Source organism: Oncorhynchus kisutch, linkage group LG23 (assembly GCF_002021735.2).
Source record: "Oncorhynchus kisutch isolate 150728-3 linkage group LG23, Okis_V2, whole genome shotgun sequence".
NCBI lineage: Eukaryota > Metazoa > Chordata > Actinopteri > Salmoniformes > Salmonidae > Oncorhynchus > Oncorhynchus kisutch.
Window position 1 is genome coordinate 19,530,120 of NC_034196.2, and position 17,363 is coordinate 19,547,482.

The following is a 17,363-nucleotide window of genomic DNA, read 5'->3' on the forward strand; positions in this document are numbered from 1 at the left end:
TTGGCAAAAGTTTTCCCTGAACTTCCTATAAGAAGTTAATTTACTGTATCTAACCAGGTGCAGACATATGTTGGCCTGTGTGCATCTGGCCTGCCTGTAGATACACCCTCCGTAACCCCAGTCAGATTCCATGAATAACCAGTAAAACCATCCCAAGTGCCTTCGTCCTCCATTCGTCTGTTGTTCCTTTCGTGCATCCTGACAGATTCCTATCACTAGCTCTCTCCCTCTGGTCCCCGCACACCCTGCCTCCCTGTCCCTTTGCGATGTTGAAACCCCACCTGGCCCGACACTGCCCCGACCACGGTGGGGGACACAACAAGCGTGGTAGAAAACAACAAGAGTGTTTGGAGCCAGGAGCCTTCCACCATCACCGACACTACCTGCCATCAAACATAGTTACCCACGATGGGGGGGGGGGGGGGGGGGGGCTGGGGCTGGGGCTGCTGGCTGGTGGGCGGCCCTTGCCCTTGTTTACCACTGAAGATCCAGATCAGAAGCGCCCATGGTTCCATGCCCCAAACTCGTTTCCATGACCTCACAGCTCTGAGCCATGACATGTGAAGTTCAGCCTCAAAGCGTGAATAGAATGTATATGGTACAGTGGGAAACTGTAGGTTTCTGGTAAACCTGTTATGTCCAAGTGAAATCTGCACTAAACAGTAAACATGGAAAAGTCATGAAAGAAAACAATAAAGTCTATGTATCAGCAACATCGCTGGAAAAGTAAGTGTTACACCCGTGTGTAACTATCTAGTTACAGCACGTAACATTGCCAAAAACACCTATATGTATAGTTAAGGGCGAACAACATTGCTTCGGTACAGTGCAGTAGCAACCTTCAGCGGGAAGCAGAACTGGATAGTGCCCCAATCAGTCTTGCATGGAGGGAAAACTGTAACGAGCAAACTTGAGTCTGTGGAAGTTGCTTATGTTACCAATAAACCCTAGGTGCTCTGGTTACAGTAGACAGGAAATCAGAACGTGTCATCTCCTGTGCCCACCTTTGGGGGAGAGAGAATGGAAGGCGGGGGATATTGTGTGTGAGGCGTGTAGTCCATACAAAGAGGTAGCTGAGTACTCTAATTTTGTGAGACAGCTTTATTGTCATCTTGACTGGGGGAGATATTATCTCTGAGCGCACAGGCCAGGATCAAATAGAGTGTGTGCGTGCCACGTCTGGATGAAGGATCTCCCTAAAGGTGCGGCAGGAGCTGGGCACGGGGAGTCCAAGGGAAGTCTGACAGGTTGAGGAAGCATGTGCTGAAAAGTAGCCATTACTGTAACGATCAACAGTAAAGGCATATCAGATGAACCCAACTAAACCCAGTGTTTTTCATCCGAGTGTTTTAAGACACTGAAACCACAAGGCCCTTAACTCAGGGTGAACACATGCTGCTACTGTAGCTGCTGCTGTTCCTGGATAGCGTCAGATGTTGTTGTATGGTGTATGCGTGTGTATGCGTACAGTGTGAGTGTGTGTGCATGTGATGGTGTGTGTGTAGCCTACGGTAGGTGGCCTTGCAGTTTGGCAGTGATACCATCTCAAGCTGACCCAGGGCACTGTGTTCTTCACAGTAGAAATCATTTCTGGAGCACGTGTGCTGTTCTGCTGGGTCTTCAGGGAAAATAGCTTCTTATGCAACTACATTGGTGGGAACACACTTTGTCTCCTCTCTCACACGCATTGAGCTGTGAGCTCGTGCAGATAGTATGAACATTGACGTCACAAAGGGAGCTCAACACTTGTATTGAGGGGCCACCTTTCTCTGTATTGAAAACACTGTGTAGACTCAATTACATTCTTTGTGCAAAAACAGTTCTGAAATCATGAATATATGCAGACACTTTTATCCAAAAGCGACTCAGTCATGCGTGCATACATTTTACATGTGGGTGGTCCCAGGAATTGATCCCACTACCCTGGCCTTACAAGGACTATGCTCTACCAACTAAGCTGCAAAGGACCACACTGAAGTGCTTCTAGTCCCAATAGTTTCAGTGGGATGTATGCCACTCTTTTTGAAGTCTGTAAGATGATTCCTGTCTATTTAAAATGTTGTTTTGGTTTTATAGTAAGATCTCTGTCAATCGGGCAGAAATGGTCACATACATACTTACAGTATGATATTATACAAATAATACAAACATGTCTGTTCCATACCAGTCCATTTTCCCTGTACTATGTCCAATCATATAACACATTAAAGCCACAGCAGCGGCACTTTTTTTCTGAGTTACTCAAGATGCTGCACAATGATTTAAGTCAATAACCAGGTTTCCCTCAAAATGTCAACAAAAGAAAATATTCTAGAGAAGGTGGGATTATATTGTATCGGTAAGCTTAATTATGTGAGAAATATCAGTGGAAACACTTGTGCAAAAAAATATTGATATAATAGCCATCATATCGAAGTAATACGATATGTTGCATGGTTCTCCTCATTGTGACTCAGGAAAGCATACACTTTCTTAGGCTATAGATGAAATAAATGATGATGAACTTAACAAGGTGATGAAAGTGGAAGGTAATGAGCTTTTGAGCTTTTGGCACATTTGCTATGTATATAACGCAAACATTTGTGTGACAAAACAATCAGTGAGTTGAAAATGCGATGGAACCCCATTAAACTTGTATTTTTTATTCAGTACATGGGAATTTAACTGCAAAAGTCATTTTCATGTGTACTACGTCATCATGCACAGACTTTTATCCGCAACCAATCCATTTTATGGAGATTTTAGAATATTTGCATGGGTGGAAACCTAGCTAGTGAGTAATTGTTTGATATATTTGGGCTTGAATTGGGAAATCCGAAGTGGGACATTCATGGAAATTGTGTCAATGTTGTGTTTTCTTATGATATACTGTGAAAATAATTTCCAGACTAAATTTTGCATCGGGGCTGGTTTTTATAACATTGTTTATTAATCAGAAACAGCTGCAAACTGCTTCCTCTTTGAGCTGAGCCAAACAGCCGTGCATCCACTTGGCCTCCTGAGCCATGGAGAAAATTCAAACGTATGTTTTTGCGACTCCACTTTTTTAACAGAAAGTTATCATAATCCATTGCATCATTTGTCAAATTGCTATAATGTTTTTGCTAGTCTGTATTAAAAAATATATATGATAATTTTAGAAATTGTTAAATTGCGTGATATGATTTCATTTTGGAACCCCTCTCCCCCCGTTGCCCCAAGATGAATGGTTTTTACCATTCACTACTGTTTCACTACACACTCCACTGCTTTGATTGGTGCAGCTAGAAACCACAATTGTCTGTCCTATAATGAAAAGGAAGTTGCGAAAGAAAATTCAAGGACCTTGTTCATCTATTTTGTTGTGCTGTTGTCACATTTGTATTGGTGTTTTGTGTCTGATGTGCTCAGGGTGTTGTCATTTGCGGTGTGCATCTTGAGCAAAGTCATTGTAGACTATCATTTCTTCCTCTATGAGAACTATGAGCACGGGCTGATTTGGCTTTTCTGTACTGCAGCCAAAGCCTGCCAGCAGCCTGCCTACCAAAGGTTGCACGGTCCGTGTCCAATACAATGTAGAAAAAACGCATGTCAACCTTTCAACAGTTATCCGTATTACCGGAGATTCATCTTAATACTATTTCTTTAGCTGATTCACAGTAACAATTTATGGAAAATGCCACAACTATATTGGTGAAGTCAAAGATACTAGTTTCTGTTGGAAATATTTTCCCTTAAATGCTTATGACAAACCCAGCTCCAGCCATAGCCAGCCATATCCCTAGCAAGCTGGCTAATCTTTTGAATACGGTGTAGTAAAAAGTAAATAAGACAGTAACAACAGATAACATTAGCTAGCTAGATAAGGTTAGCAAGATAGCTAGCTAAGCGAGATAAGGTTAGCAAGATAGCTAGCTAAGCGAGATAAGGTTAGCAAGATAGCTAGCTAAGCGAGATAAGGTTAGCATGCTAGCTAGCTACACTGAAAGCCTATCAGTGCCCTATTTGAAGGGCGAAATCACCTCAACGTTCCTTCCCACCCCCAATTCATTAATATGTATATGTAACCTGCGTCATTCTTCTGAGGTGGAACCTGATCAAGCTTTTCCGCTCGAGAACATGAGTTACGTTGCCCTTTTGTGGGGTCTTTTAATAAGCCTGCCTCCAATTAAATAACACTTTGTTAATCATTATATCCAATCTAATAACATTGTGGTAACGGCCTGTAGAGCAGAGAGAGGTTCAATAGGACAGAACCTAATGCAGTTGTTCTCTGTGTAGTGTGTTTTTGGCACTCAGTGATTCCCTGTGTCCCAAGACAGCAACAGATCAATGGCCCCAGAGTCTCTGAGTGGAATCAATGATATCTTCTCCTGTCCTCCATAAGCATTACATTAATGAAAGCTATAAACTTCACCTCAGACAACAGACAGCTCTCTCTTTACAACACCCCGGGGCCAAAAATGAATCAGATAACGTTTTCAAGAGCTTTTCGGGCTCAGTTTCCTCCCCCCAAAAAAAGAAAAGCTGGAGACTTCTGAGATGAGAAAGCGCAATAAACTTCCCAAACAAAATGCTGACATCATGGGGGCCTGTCAAGGTGAAGTGTAGACATCCGTTGTCTTCGTGACCTTACAAGCCCCTGAACATAGACTCAGCTCACAGTAACAGATACAGACATTCATAAGTAGCTAAATAATACCAAAAATATTCAACAAGGTAATGTGGGGGGGCATGTACACATCACATTGGCTACCATTATCTGTCTGTCATAACCACTCATGGAAAACCATGTCATTGTTAAAACTACTTGGTGCTGAAAAATGGAGGATTACCTGGACAAGTACCAATAACAAACACCAAAGTTTGCTGCAAAGTGTTTCAAATGTTGTCTGTTGAGTGCCCTATTGAACACTACCTATAATGTGGTGTGGCGTAGATTAAGGATGTACATTAAGGAAGTAGCTGGGCCTCAAGTGGTGCAGTAGTTTAAGGCACTGCATTGCAGTGCAAGCTGTGCCACTAGAGATCTTGGGTTCAAGTCCAGGCTCTGTTGCAGCCTGGCCGCAACTGGGAGACCCATGGGGCGGTGCACAATTGGCCCAGCGTTGTCCGGGTTAGGGGAGCGTTTGGTTGGCAGGGATGTTCTTGTCCCATCTCACACTAGTGACTCCTTTGGCAGGCAGGGTGCAGTGCACGCTGACATGGTTGCCAGGTTCACAGTGTTTCCTCGAACACATTGGTGTGGCTAGCTTCCGGGTTAGGTGAGCAGTATGGCTTGGCTGGGTTGTGTTTCAGAGGACGCACGCCTCTCCCAAGTCCGTACGGGATGGGACAAGACTGTAACTACCAATTGGATACCATGAAAAAGGGGTAAACATTTTTTTTTTATAATTTGAAGGAAGTACCTTAGTGACAGCAGGATAGCCGGCGGCCACCTCGCCAGGGCAGTAGAGACTCTCCTGGTGGGACACGTGCACGGCTGTGGCCCACTGGTCCAAGAAGCCACTGGGGGTATACAGGCCACAGTCCCTCACGCTCGTCTCCCGCTCAAAGTCCTCACACACTCCGTCACCGTCGTAGAAGTAACACATACTGGGCTCCTCTGGAGGGAGGGAGAGAAGAGAGAAGAGTGAAGAGATTCAATCTTAATGTTCACTCTTAAACCGTTTGGATTGTGTGGAGGTTAATGTGTGTATGTGAATGAACTTGAAAACAGTTTCAAAACTGTTAGTGTTGATGTCAATGAACTTGTTGAACTGGGCCCAGATTACGCAATATATATATCATAGCTTATCCATTGCACTTTAACTATCAACTGCATTTGCTAAGAGTTGATATTGTCTTGGTTTATTGTCTTGTCTTGTGATGGATGTTTAGGCCACACTCACTACTGTACCACACCTCAACGATTATTCCTGCTTTATTCATGAGGTCCGAAAACTATTTGGTAGAGAGCATTCAACATGGGGATAGAGGAAGCTAGAGATGCTATCTGTTTAGGATAAAAAGCTTTTATTTGTTTAAATAAGCCCTTTTAGCATGGTCAGTATTTTAGTGGAGCATGGTGCTTACACTGCCAGGGTTGCGGGTTCGATTCCCTGGGCCACCCATACGTAAATGTATGTATGCATGACTTGAAGTCGCTTGATTTAAAAGCGTCTGCTAAATGGAATATATATATATATTTGTTAGAGTGTGTGCTTTGAGGACTGGTAAGTGGACGAGTCCATTATCGAAGGGATCTTTTTCCTCAAGCACACAAGGCATCTTGGGTAACACAGAGACAGTTCTCTCAGATACTGACCAACAGTGAGTGACAAACACATCCCACAAGATGCAACTCCATTGCTGCACACCATAACATCAGTTTCTCTCTAAGAGTACAATGTATCAACAGTGGGAGTATTTTAAAATCCATCTCTCTCCCCTCCTTCTCTTCTCACCTCCTCCCCCTCTCCTCTCACAGAGTGTAAACATGTCTGCCCTCTCTGCCCTCTCTGCAGTTCCAGCTTTCCCTTGCTTGTCTCCCATCATTGTTTTCGTTTCAGTTGACAGAAATGGGATGTCTGCATAAATAAAGTAACACTCAAGGGGTGCCCTCTCCTGCAGGGGAAGGCTGGGAAAGAGTAGGGCCTCCAGGAGCGTAACACTATCTGATGAACTTGACAGATTAGGATCGTTTCTGTTTTATTTAGAGAGAGAGGAGGGGGCGAGAGAGAGAGTTGAGAGAGCGAGACCAGGCAGGAGGATACACCAGAATGGCTTTTCCAGACATCCCACCAGGAGTTGGGGCTGGAGCTGGGGCTGGAGCTGGGGCTGGGGCTGGAGTTGGGGCTGGAGTTGGGGCTGGGGCTGGAGCTGGGGCTGGAGCTGGGGCTGGAACTGGGGCTGGGGCTGGAGCTGGGGCTGAAGTTGGGGCTGGGGATGGAGTTGGGGCTGGAGTTGGGGCTGGAGCTGGGGCTGGAGTTGGAGCTGGAGCTGGGGCTGGGGCTGGAGCTGGGGCTGGGGATGGAGCTGGGCCTGGAGTTGGGGCTGGAATTGGGGCTGGAACTGGGGCTGGAGTTGGGGCTGGAGCTGGGCTAAAGGAGGCTGGGTTGTGCGTGTGCTCTCAGTGTCGGGGTTCCAGTTAAGGGGAAGGCGGCATTCTGTGCCAAGTTGGCTGGGCCTCCTCGAAATTCCAGCCCTCCCCAGCTCTGCTCCGCTTAGTGCTGTACTCTGCTCTGACGATGTTGAAACGAGGGGCTGCAGAGGGGGCATATAGAATGCACTCCTGCCACTCCAAACGGATGGAGAGTGAGAGGCAGAGAGAGAAAAGGTGAGAAACTGAGAGTGAAAAAGAGAGAGAGGGAAAGAGAAGGAGTGACTGAGAGACTGAGAGACTGAGAGAAGAGGTGATTGAGTTCAGGAGGGAAACAATGATAAAATTGATGAACCAGAAGAGAGAGGAGAAGAAAGCAAGGGTTACAGAGGAAAACAAGGAGGTAGAAGGAGGCTGAATAACATTGGGAATAGATAGATAAAGAGGGGGAGGCCAGAGAGAACGAGAGCTGTTCTGTGAAGCTGTACGATGACTCTATTCAACAAGGGAACCCAGTCAACTTCCCTCCTCAGCCTATACACATTTAATTTATTCCCTTATGGCAACAGTATGTGTACAGTATCTGTCCCTTCTCCCTAGCCTGAGAGCACGTCAGGCTGCACCATGCTCTGTGTTAGCCGCTCGTTCAACAGGCAGACCGACAGACAGAAGGTCCCTTCATTATAGTGTCCGATTTCCACACAAAAACTAGGAATATGTCAGGCAGTCACACACACATATCCCAGAGCGCTGCGGTCAACGGAAACCGACGCTGCCGTGCTCTCACGGGAGTTGTGAGACACACACACACACAAACGCTCATGCAAACATGTGCATGCATGCACATACAAACACATCACTCGATGAGGCGAGATCAGCTATGACACAATGGGACTTTTTATTGTATGAAAAAACAGGAGAGGAAGAGAAAAATAATCACTCGAAGGAGGACAGGAAATCATCCATCTATTGACCAAACAGTGACTGACGAGAACGCCAGAGGATCCAATCCACTGAGTGAAGTTGTTAATTCTCTCTTCAAAGGACAATCCTTCCCAGACTCTCAGCGAGACATCAACATGACCATGATACATCATGGCATCTGCTCTTATGAGAAACGCATCAAGCCCTTTGGACAAGTCCCAGACACAGATGTGAAACTAGCGAATGCCTCGCCGCTGTCACTCACAGAGCCAGCGTGTGACTAGCATGTTACTCACATCTCCCCACAACTCATACGCCTCTCAACCACACACACTGGAGCATCCTCCTACTGCTAAGAGGCACAGGAACTACCGTAACAGCTGGCCAATCAAAATAAACTTGCTAAGTTCAAGGGACCAATGAAATCGTCAAATTGGAATGGAAAGTAAAATGTGTCTGTGTAGTTCCGCCCTCATAGAGATCTCAATGGGGATGGAAATTGTATTCTTCTGTGTCTTACCAATGAATCACCCTTTGAAGCATGCATAATGTGTCAGCTGTGGACATTATCCATTTTGAGTCATAGAACCAGCCACTGTGTTAAATAACGGTTATTCATATTCGATTGGTTGTGTGTCCGTGACATTTAGAAAATATGTCACCATAAGTGACATACCGTATAACTAATATGTTAACTAGGGACAAATAACTACAATGGTTAAAATGTTGATGGTGCTGAGGAGGACGTACCGACACAGTTGAAGAAGGGCTCCTTCTTACACTGGCTGGAGCAGCCGTCTCCATTCATGGAGTTCATATCATCACACTCCTCTCCCTGGGCCCTGAGAGAGAGAGAGAGAGAGAGAGAGAGAGAGAGAGAGAGAGAGAGAGAGAGAGAGAGAGAGAGAGAGACAGACAGACAGACAGACAGACAGACAGACAGACAGACAGACAGACAGACAGACAGACAGACAGACAGACAGACAGACAGACAGACAGACAGACAGACAGACAGACAGACAGACAGACAGACAGACAGACAGACAGACAGACAGACAGACAGACAGACAGGAGACTGTTACTGGGAGAACAATCACACGCAAGACATGCAAGACATGCAAACACACACACACACGTTACCTCTGGATGCGTCCGTCTCCACAGTATGGTGCCCCAAGCTGGTGGGTGAGGGGTGGGGAGGGTTCACTCTCACTGCGGGCTGAGATGGTTTGGACCTGGTAGGTGTACACACTGCTTGGTACCACATCCCTAAAGACACACACAGATGAAAACTTTAGCTGTCCTGCCCCAGATAAAAACGGAAACACATCCAAGCGCACACACACATGCACACACACACACACACACACACACACACACACACACACACACACACACATACACACACACACACACACACACACATAGAGGGGAGCAACCTTTAGCTGGCACCACATCTCTACAAACACACACAGAGAATAAGCCTTTAGCTGACACCACATCTCTACAAACACACAGAGAATAAACCTTTAGCTGGCACCACATCTCTACAAACACACACAGAGAATAAGCCTTTAGCTGACACCACATCTCTACAAACACACACAGAGAATAAACCTTTAGCTGGCACCACATCTCTACAAACACACACAGAGAATAAGCCTTTAGCTGGCACCACATCTCTACAAACACACACAGAGAATAAACCTTTAGCTGGCACCACATCTCTACAAACACACACAGAGAATAAGCCTTTAGCTGACACCACATCTCTACAAACACACAGAGAATAAACCTTTAGCTGGCACCACATCTCTACAAACACACACAGAGAATAAGCCTTTAGCTGACACCACATCTCTACAAACACACACAGAGAATAAGCCTTTAGCTGACACCACATCTCTACAAACACACACAGAGAATAAGCCTTTAGCTGGCACCACATCTCTACAAACACACACAGAGAATAAACCTTTAGCTGACACCACATCTCTACAAACACACACAGAGAATAAGCCTTTAGCTGACACCACATCTCTACAAACACACACAGAGAATAAGCCTTTAGCTGGCACCACATCTCTACAAACACACACAGAGAATAAACCTTTAGCTGGCACCACATCTCTACAAACACACACAGAGAATAAGCCTTTAGGTGACACCACATCTCTACAAACACACACAGAGAATAAACCTTTAGCTGGCACCACATCTCTACAAACACACACAGAGAATAAGCCTTTATTTGGCACCACATCTCTACAAACACACACAGAGAATAAACCTTTAGCTGGCACCACATCTCTACAAACACACAGAGAATAAGCCTTTAGCTGACACCACATCTCTACAAACACACACAGAGAATAAGCCTTTAGCTGGCACCACATCTCTACAAACACACACAGAGAATAAGCCTTTAGCTGACACCACATCTCTACAAACACACACAGAGAATAAGCCTTTAGCTGACACCACATCTCTACAAATATACACAGAGAATAGACCTTCAGCCCACTGACCTAGAGTAGTGATAGAGTGGCCAAGACTATTGGCCCTAGAAAAACCAAGAGCATTTAAGGATGAATCCTAACTTAAGATCTGTGTGTGGAACTTCCACACACGTCCCATTGACAAAATTTGTGTTTTACGCATCAGTTTGAGTTCAGTCCTGTAAGAACAAATTCCAGTAACCTACAAAGAGAGGTCCATAAAGGCTCTGTACGATCAATGCATTGAGACTGCACTCGTGAAGGTGGTAAATTATATTTTAATGGCATCAGACCAAGGCTCTGCATCTGTCCTCGTGCTCCTAGACCTTAGGGCTGCTTTTGATACCATCGATCACAACATTCTTTTGGAGAGATTGAAAACCCAAATTGGTCTACATGGACAAGTTCTGGCCTGGTTTAGATCTTATCTGTCAGAAATATATCAGTTTGTCTCTGTGGATGGTTTGTCTTCTGACAAATCAACTGTACCTTTCGGTGTTCCGCAAGGTTCAGTTTTAGGTCCACTATTGTTTTCACTATATATTTTATCTCTTGGTGATGTCATTCGGAAACATAATGTTAACTTTTACTGCTATGCTGACAATACACAGCTGTACATTTCGATGAAACATGGTGAAGCCCCAAATTTGCCCTCCGTGGAAGCCTGTGTTTCAGACATAAGGAAGTGGATGGCTGCAAACGTTCTACTTTTAAACTCGGACAAAACAGAGATGCTTGTTCTAGGTCCCAAGAACCAAAGAGATCTTCTGTTGGATCTGACAATTAATCTTGATGGTTGTACAGTCATGTCAAATAAAACTGTGAAGGACCTCTGCGTTACTTTGGACCCTGGTCTCTCTTTTGACGAACATATCAAGACTGTTTCAAGGACAGATTTTTTCCATCTTCATAACATTGCCAAAATCTGAAACTTTCTGCCCAATAATGATGTAGATAAATTCATCTATGCTTTTGTCACTTCTAGATTAGACTGCTGCAATGCTCTACTTTCTGGCTACACGGATAAAGCACTAAATAAACTCCAGTTAGTACTAAACACAGCTGCTAGAATCTTGACTAGAACCAAAAAATTTGATCATTTTACTCCAGTGATATCCTCTCTATACTGGCTTCCTGTCAAGGCTAGGGAAGATTTCAAGGTTTTACTGCTAACCTACAAAGCATTACATGGGCTTGCTCCTACCTATCTTTCCGATTTGGTCCTGCCGTACATACATACACGCTACGGTCAAAAGATGCAGGCCTCCTTACTGTCCTTAGGATTCGGTCTCGACCTTTAAGTCTTTATTGAAGACTCATCTCTTCAGTAGGTCCTATGATTGAGTGTAGTCTGGCCCAGGGGTGTGAAGGTGAACGGAGAGGCACTGGGGCGATGACCCTTGCTGTCTCTGCCTGGCCGGTTCCCCTCTCTCCACTGGGATTCTCTGCCTCTAACCCTATTACGGGGACTAAGTCACTGGCTTACGTAATGGTGCTCTTCCATGCGTCACTTGAGTGGGTTGAGTCACTGATGTGATCTTTCTGTCCGGGTTGGAGCCCCCCTCGGGTTTGTGCCGTGGGGGAGATCTTTTTGGGCTATACTCGGCCTTGTCTCAGGGTAGTAGGTTGGTGGTTGAATATATTATATAGTGGTGTGGGGGCTGTGCTTTGGCAAAGTGGGTGGGGTTATATCTTGCCTGTCCGGGGGTATTGTCAGACAGGGCCACAGTGTCTCCCGACCACTCCTGTCTCAGCCTCCAGTATTTATGCTGCAATAGTTTATGTGTTGGAGGGCTAGGGTCAGTCTGTTATATCTGGAATATGTATCCTGTGTCATCTGGTGTCCTGTGTGAATTTAAGTATACTCCCACTAATTCTCTCTCTCTTTCTCGCTCTCTTCTCTTGGAGGACCTGAGCCCTAGCACCATGCACCAGGACTACCTGGCCTGATGACTCCTTGCTGTCCCCAGTCCACCTGGTCATGCTGCTGCTCCAATTTCAACTGTTCTGCCTGCGGCTATGGAACCCTGACCTGTTCACTAGATGTGCTACCTAATCCCGGACCTGCTGTTTTGGACTCTCTCTCTACTGCATCTGCTGTCTCTAACTCTGAATGATCGGCTATGAAAAGCCAACTGACATCTACTCCTGAGGTGCTGTCCTGTTGCACCCTCTACAACCACTGTGATTATTATTATCTGACCCTGCTGGTCATCTATGAACGTTTGAACATCTTGGCCATGTTCTGTTATAATCTCCACCAGGCACAGCCAGAAGAGGACTGGCCACCCCTCAGAGCCTTGTTCCTCTCTAGGTTTCTTCCAAAGTGCTGGCCTTTCTAGGGAGTTCTTCCTAGACACCTTACTTCCACATCTGCATTGCTTGCTGTTGTGACATCGACTGATGTTAAAAGCGCTTTATAAATCAATTTGATTGATTAATGAGCAGGGTGAGGGTGGGTATGACTGTTACAGTAGGTTTCTATTGCAGGATATTCAGGAAAATGGCACAGTATTCACACACTCTTTCTCCACACCTCTGTCCCTACTGGCTGTATGGGTTCCTGCCTCTCCCCCTCCTACTATGTTGTGCTGTAAGTGATATATCTATGGAGCCGCTCCACAAAGACAGACAAAGTGAGTTCACATTCGAACAAAAGGTCAAGGCGTGCTGGTCGCTGTGACCGCAGAATGTGTGTGGGTCTGTTTATGTGTGTGTGTGTGTGTGTGTGTGTATATGTGTGTGTGTGTGTGTGTGTGTGTGTGTGTGTGTGTGTGTGTGTGTGTGTGTGTGTGTGTGTGTGTGTGTGTGTGTGTGTGTGTGTGTGTGTGTGTGTGTGTGTGTAGTATGTAGTATGTGTGAGTGTGTATGTATGCCTTTTGTGCATCTGTGTCTGTTTAGGTATAGAGGTGAGGGAACAGCCACGGGGCCACAGTATACTCAGCTGTACACCTCTCCTTCCGCCCCACTCCGAGGACACTTGGACACAAACAAACATCTGGCGAGAGGCTTCAGCACCGCTTTCATTGGGTGTAATATAATATGGCCCGCGCAGGCCAAAAACAAGATGGGAGTTAAAAAAACATCCAGCTACATAGCTCCGAATCAGTGTGCTCTCTGCGGTCCGAGCCAGGAGGATATCTCAACACTGTAGCCTACGACACAATAAACAGGGTGTCCACCCACTCTGCCCAGTGGTGATGGCATTTCACTTCCTCATGTTATAAAATACATTTTACCAAGACAAATATGATTCTTCATGTTCTGAATTGTTCAGTGGGGTCTTTCTCTAACGTATCATTAACATGGTATCCAAAAAGTCGGATTTCGTAACATAATGCACTCGATAATAGCACCGGGTTCTGTTGACAAAGCGTTGCAGCTTTCTCGCTGAAACTTTTGAGGATTTTACATTTTGTGGTCGTCGTCTTCCAAGTTGTTTCCAAGGGTTGCAATTAGCAAAATTAGCATGACACGAGCTGAATTAAATGTCAAAGGTTTTGAAAAGCTTGCTGTACGCTCTGTGCTCCATTGACTATTCAGAGAAAAGATTGTTTTTGTGAGAATTCATAAAAAAATAACAGGAACTTGGCATTAATATGAATAGGGTGAATAGGGTGAATAGGGTGAATAGGGTGAATAGGGTAAATAGGGTGAATAGGGTGAATAGGGTATACTAAAATATGAAAATATCATGTCTCAAAATCGATATCCATCTTACCTCTATGTCTTCCGGATTTGAGAAGAAAGACGACGAGTTCAACGGTATAAGCCTTAATTCTCACACAGCTTCCAGCCTAGCTGACGCCTTGCTATTTTCCAGATTTTTGACAACTTTATTTCTCTGGCCTCCGTTGATTTAGTCACCCTAATCCTGGCCATCCTACAAGGGTAGACACTCCAATTTGTTTTGAACAGATTATGATAGAGACATGCGGTTTGAACCATTGGTTTTCTTAGATGATTATCTACACAACTAACATATCATTTTACCCATTGGTCAAAAGATGAGTTTTTGATTGGACACCCTACAATGAATGTGCCAAGGTAATCAGGAGATATACTATATGCATGTGGTTGGCCTTGGTTTTGATTGTACTTGATTTAATGGTCAGTTATCATCATGAGAGTTGCTGGTTCATGTTTGGAGAGGATTTTCCAGGAGACAGAATAACAGGGAAGATGTTATAGAATGCCAGTTAATAGAACCACATAGACCATCAAGTCCAATTCATTTCTGAATTTCTTTGGTATTACTCACACCTCTGAGCTCACACACACACACACACACGCACGCACGCACGCATGCACACACAAACACACACGCGCGCGCGCACGCACGCACGCACACATACACACACACACACGCTCACACAAACACACAAGCATACATACTCACAAAAACACACATGCATGCACACGTGCTCTCGATCACTCACTAACAGAAAAACACAGTATTACATACAACCTACTCCATACCCGTGCCAGATATTTAAAGAACACGCACATAGGCGCGTATGCACACACACACACAGTTTGTATTGCTATCCTTGTGGGACCAAATAATTGATTCCCATCCAAAATCCTAACCCTAAAATTAATGCTAACCTGAACCCTAAGCCTAACCTTAACCCCAAACCTAAAACTATACCTAACCCCTAAACCCTAGTCCTAATTGTAACCCTAACCGCTAACCCTAAAATTATATTTTTCCTCATGTGGACCGGAAAAGTGTCCCACTTGTCTGAATTTTCCTTGTTTTACTATCCTTGTGAGGACTTCTGTTATCCACAAGGATAGTTAAACAAAAACACACACAATTCCCTCATTATTAGCATTTACGTCTATCCCCCTCTGGGAAACATAAGCCCTTGCCTGTTGATTACGGGCAACTCCCCGACAACAAAACAATACACACACACACACACACACACACACACACACACACACACACACACACACACACACACACACACACACTGTAGCGGCCCTGTGTTCCAGAGCCGCTGCAATGGCTGTGGCATCCATCGCACTCACAGATGGGTTCACACGAGGCCAGAGCCTTCCCCTTCCTCGCCCCTTCTCTTCCAGCCGCCATCGGCAGACTTAGGAGGTGTCGGCACTAACGGCCAGGGAAGCAGTCACGTTTATTAAGTGGCAAAACAAATCATTCAAATGAGCCCTGAACATGAATGGTCCGGGCTGCCTTTTTATGCATGGATTTAGCTCTGTTCTGACCGGGACACTGCTGGGAATGGGGTTGCTCACATCCAATAAAACACACACTTGAAGGGAAGCAGACACATGCACAGGGACACGCACACAGATGGAGGCTCATTGCAGGCACAGGCGCAGACAGACGCACACACAGTCACATAGACAGAGGAGCAATGCAGACAAAGACACACACTCAGACGCAGATATACACACATGCACTCTTGCACGCACATATGCACAGCACAGAGCACACCGACCGAACACACAGCCTTCGAAATGTGTCAAAATATTTACTGCAGGAAAGACTTTTTTACCGTGGTGGTTTTCAGTATGAAATGTGTTCCATGCCTTCTCTTCCCAAAGCCCCGGTCACTCTCCTACTCCCCCACAGCAGGAGAGAGAACATGGGGTTCCAATTGGCTGTCCTGCCTCAGATAGAATGGAAACACACCCACTCACACACACACGCACACACACACAAAGGCAGGTATGGCCTACAAATGTTCTCCGGTGCTGTGTAGGAGATTGAGGGTCTGGGTTTTGACTGGATTATTATCAACATGTTTGACCGCTCTGTTTTACACAGTGTTCCGCAGCCTTGGCCCGCTTCGAGGCAACTCTGGGGTCATTCTCAAATATCCTTTAGTCTTAATTGAATTATTCAAGCCTCTGGAAAAGGAAAGCTGTGGGAGACATGAGCCTGGAGGACACATGAGCGAGCAGAGGGAGCGACAGAATGAGTGACGCCGCCAACAAGCACCATGGCCCTCTCTCTCCCCTTCCTCCGAATCTGTCACAAAAAGAACACCGGGGGTGATAAGGCCAGGCCCGGGACGGGACAAGGGCAAGAAACATACACACACTGTGATTCCTCGCTCGGATGTACGTGACCCATGCGGGAGGAGGCAAGCGGCTGGAACGGCGGGAAGGATGGCTGGGAAACAAAACATGAGAACGACAGAGCAAACGAGAGTGACAGAGCGAGACAGAGAGGCAGACGGCTTATTCTCGATGCTCGGAGAGCCACGTCGCAGACCTCTGGTGATTTTTACTATGCGTCTCATATCAGAGCAACAGGTCACATCAGGCTTCCTTCATGTCCTCTGCCAAGATCAGCCACCACTCTCAGCCTCCCATCTCCAAATGCTCCTCAGTCTTGGAGGGAAAAGAAAGAGGAGGAGGAAGAGGAGGAAGAGGACGGAGAGAAAAAAACATTGGGATGCAGTAGATAATGGTAAAAATGAGGTAAAAGGAAAATAAAACATACTTTTCAAATAGTGTCAAGAGAGGCTGAACAGACACGGGGGCCACCAGGGACAACCAGGGGCCACCAGGGACCACCAGGGACCACCAGGGACCACCAAAGACAATAACTTGCATGTGAAATATCCTCCGGGGGGACCTACATAAGAACAACACCTGTCATGACAGAGGGGAGAGAGGTTGAAAGGGGAAACTCTGACATCACTCAAGGCAACCTGTAGCACTGATATCTTGATGGGAAGTGGTTCAGGCATTTGTGTGTATGTGTGTACACACATTCAGGTGATAGATATGTGGTTTATGGCCCTGGGAGCCCCTCTAGTTTGGGCTGATACTCGATCACACAGAGACTATTCTGGACCACGGATCCTTCCAGACAGACCTGGGGCTTGAAAATAGCT

At 45.6% G+C, this 17,363-nt stretch overlaps 1 protein-coding gene across 1 annotated transcript in view; it reads right to left on the reverse strand.

Moving 5' to 3' along the window:
- The window catches only part of LOC109868679 (pappalysin-1), a 123,436-nt gene that overhangs the window by 67,573 nt on the left and 38,500 nt on the right, over positions 1-17,363 (reverse strand). The window contains exons 8-10 of the mRNA XM_031802535.1: positions 9,125-9,253; positions 8,735-8,826; positions 5,388-5,584 (exon numbers count right to left, since the gene is read on the reverse strand). Coding sequence (XP_031658395.1) covers positions 5,388-5,584; positions 8,735-8,826; positions 9,125-9,253 — 418 coding nt within the window. The remainder of the gene's footprint in view (positions 1-5,387; positions 5,585-8,734; positions 8,827-9,124; positions 9,254-17,363) is intronic.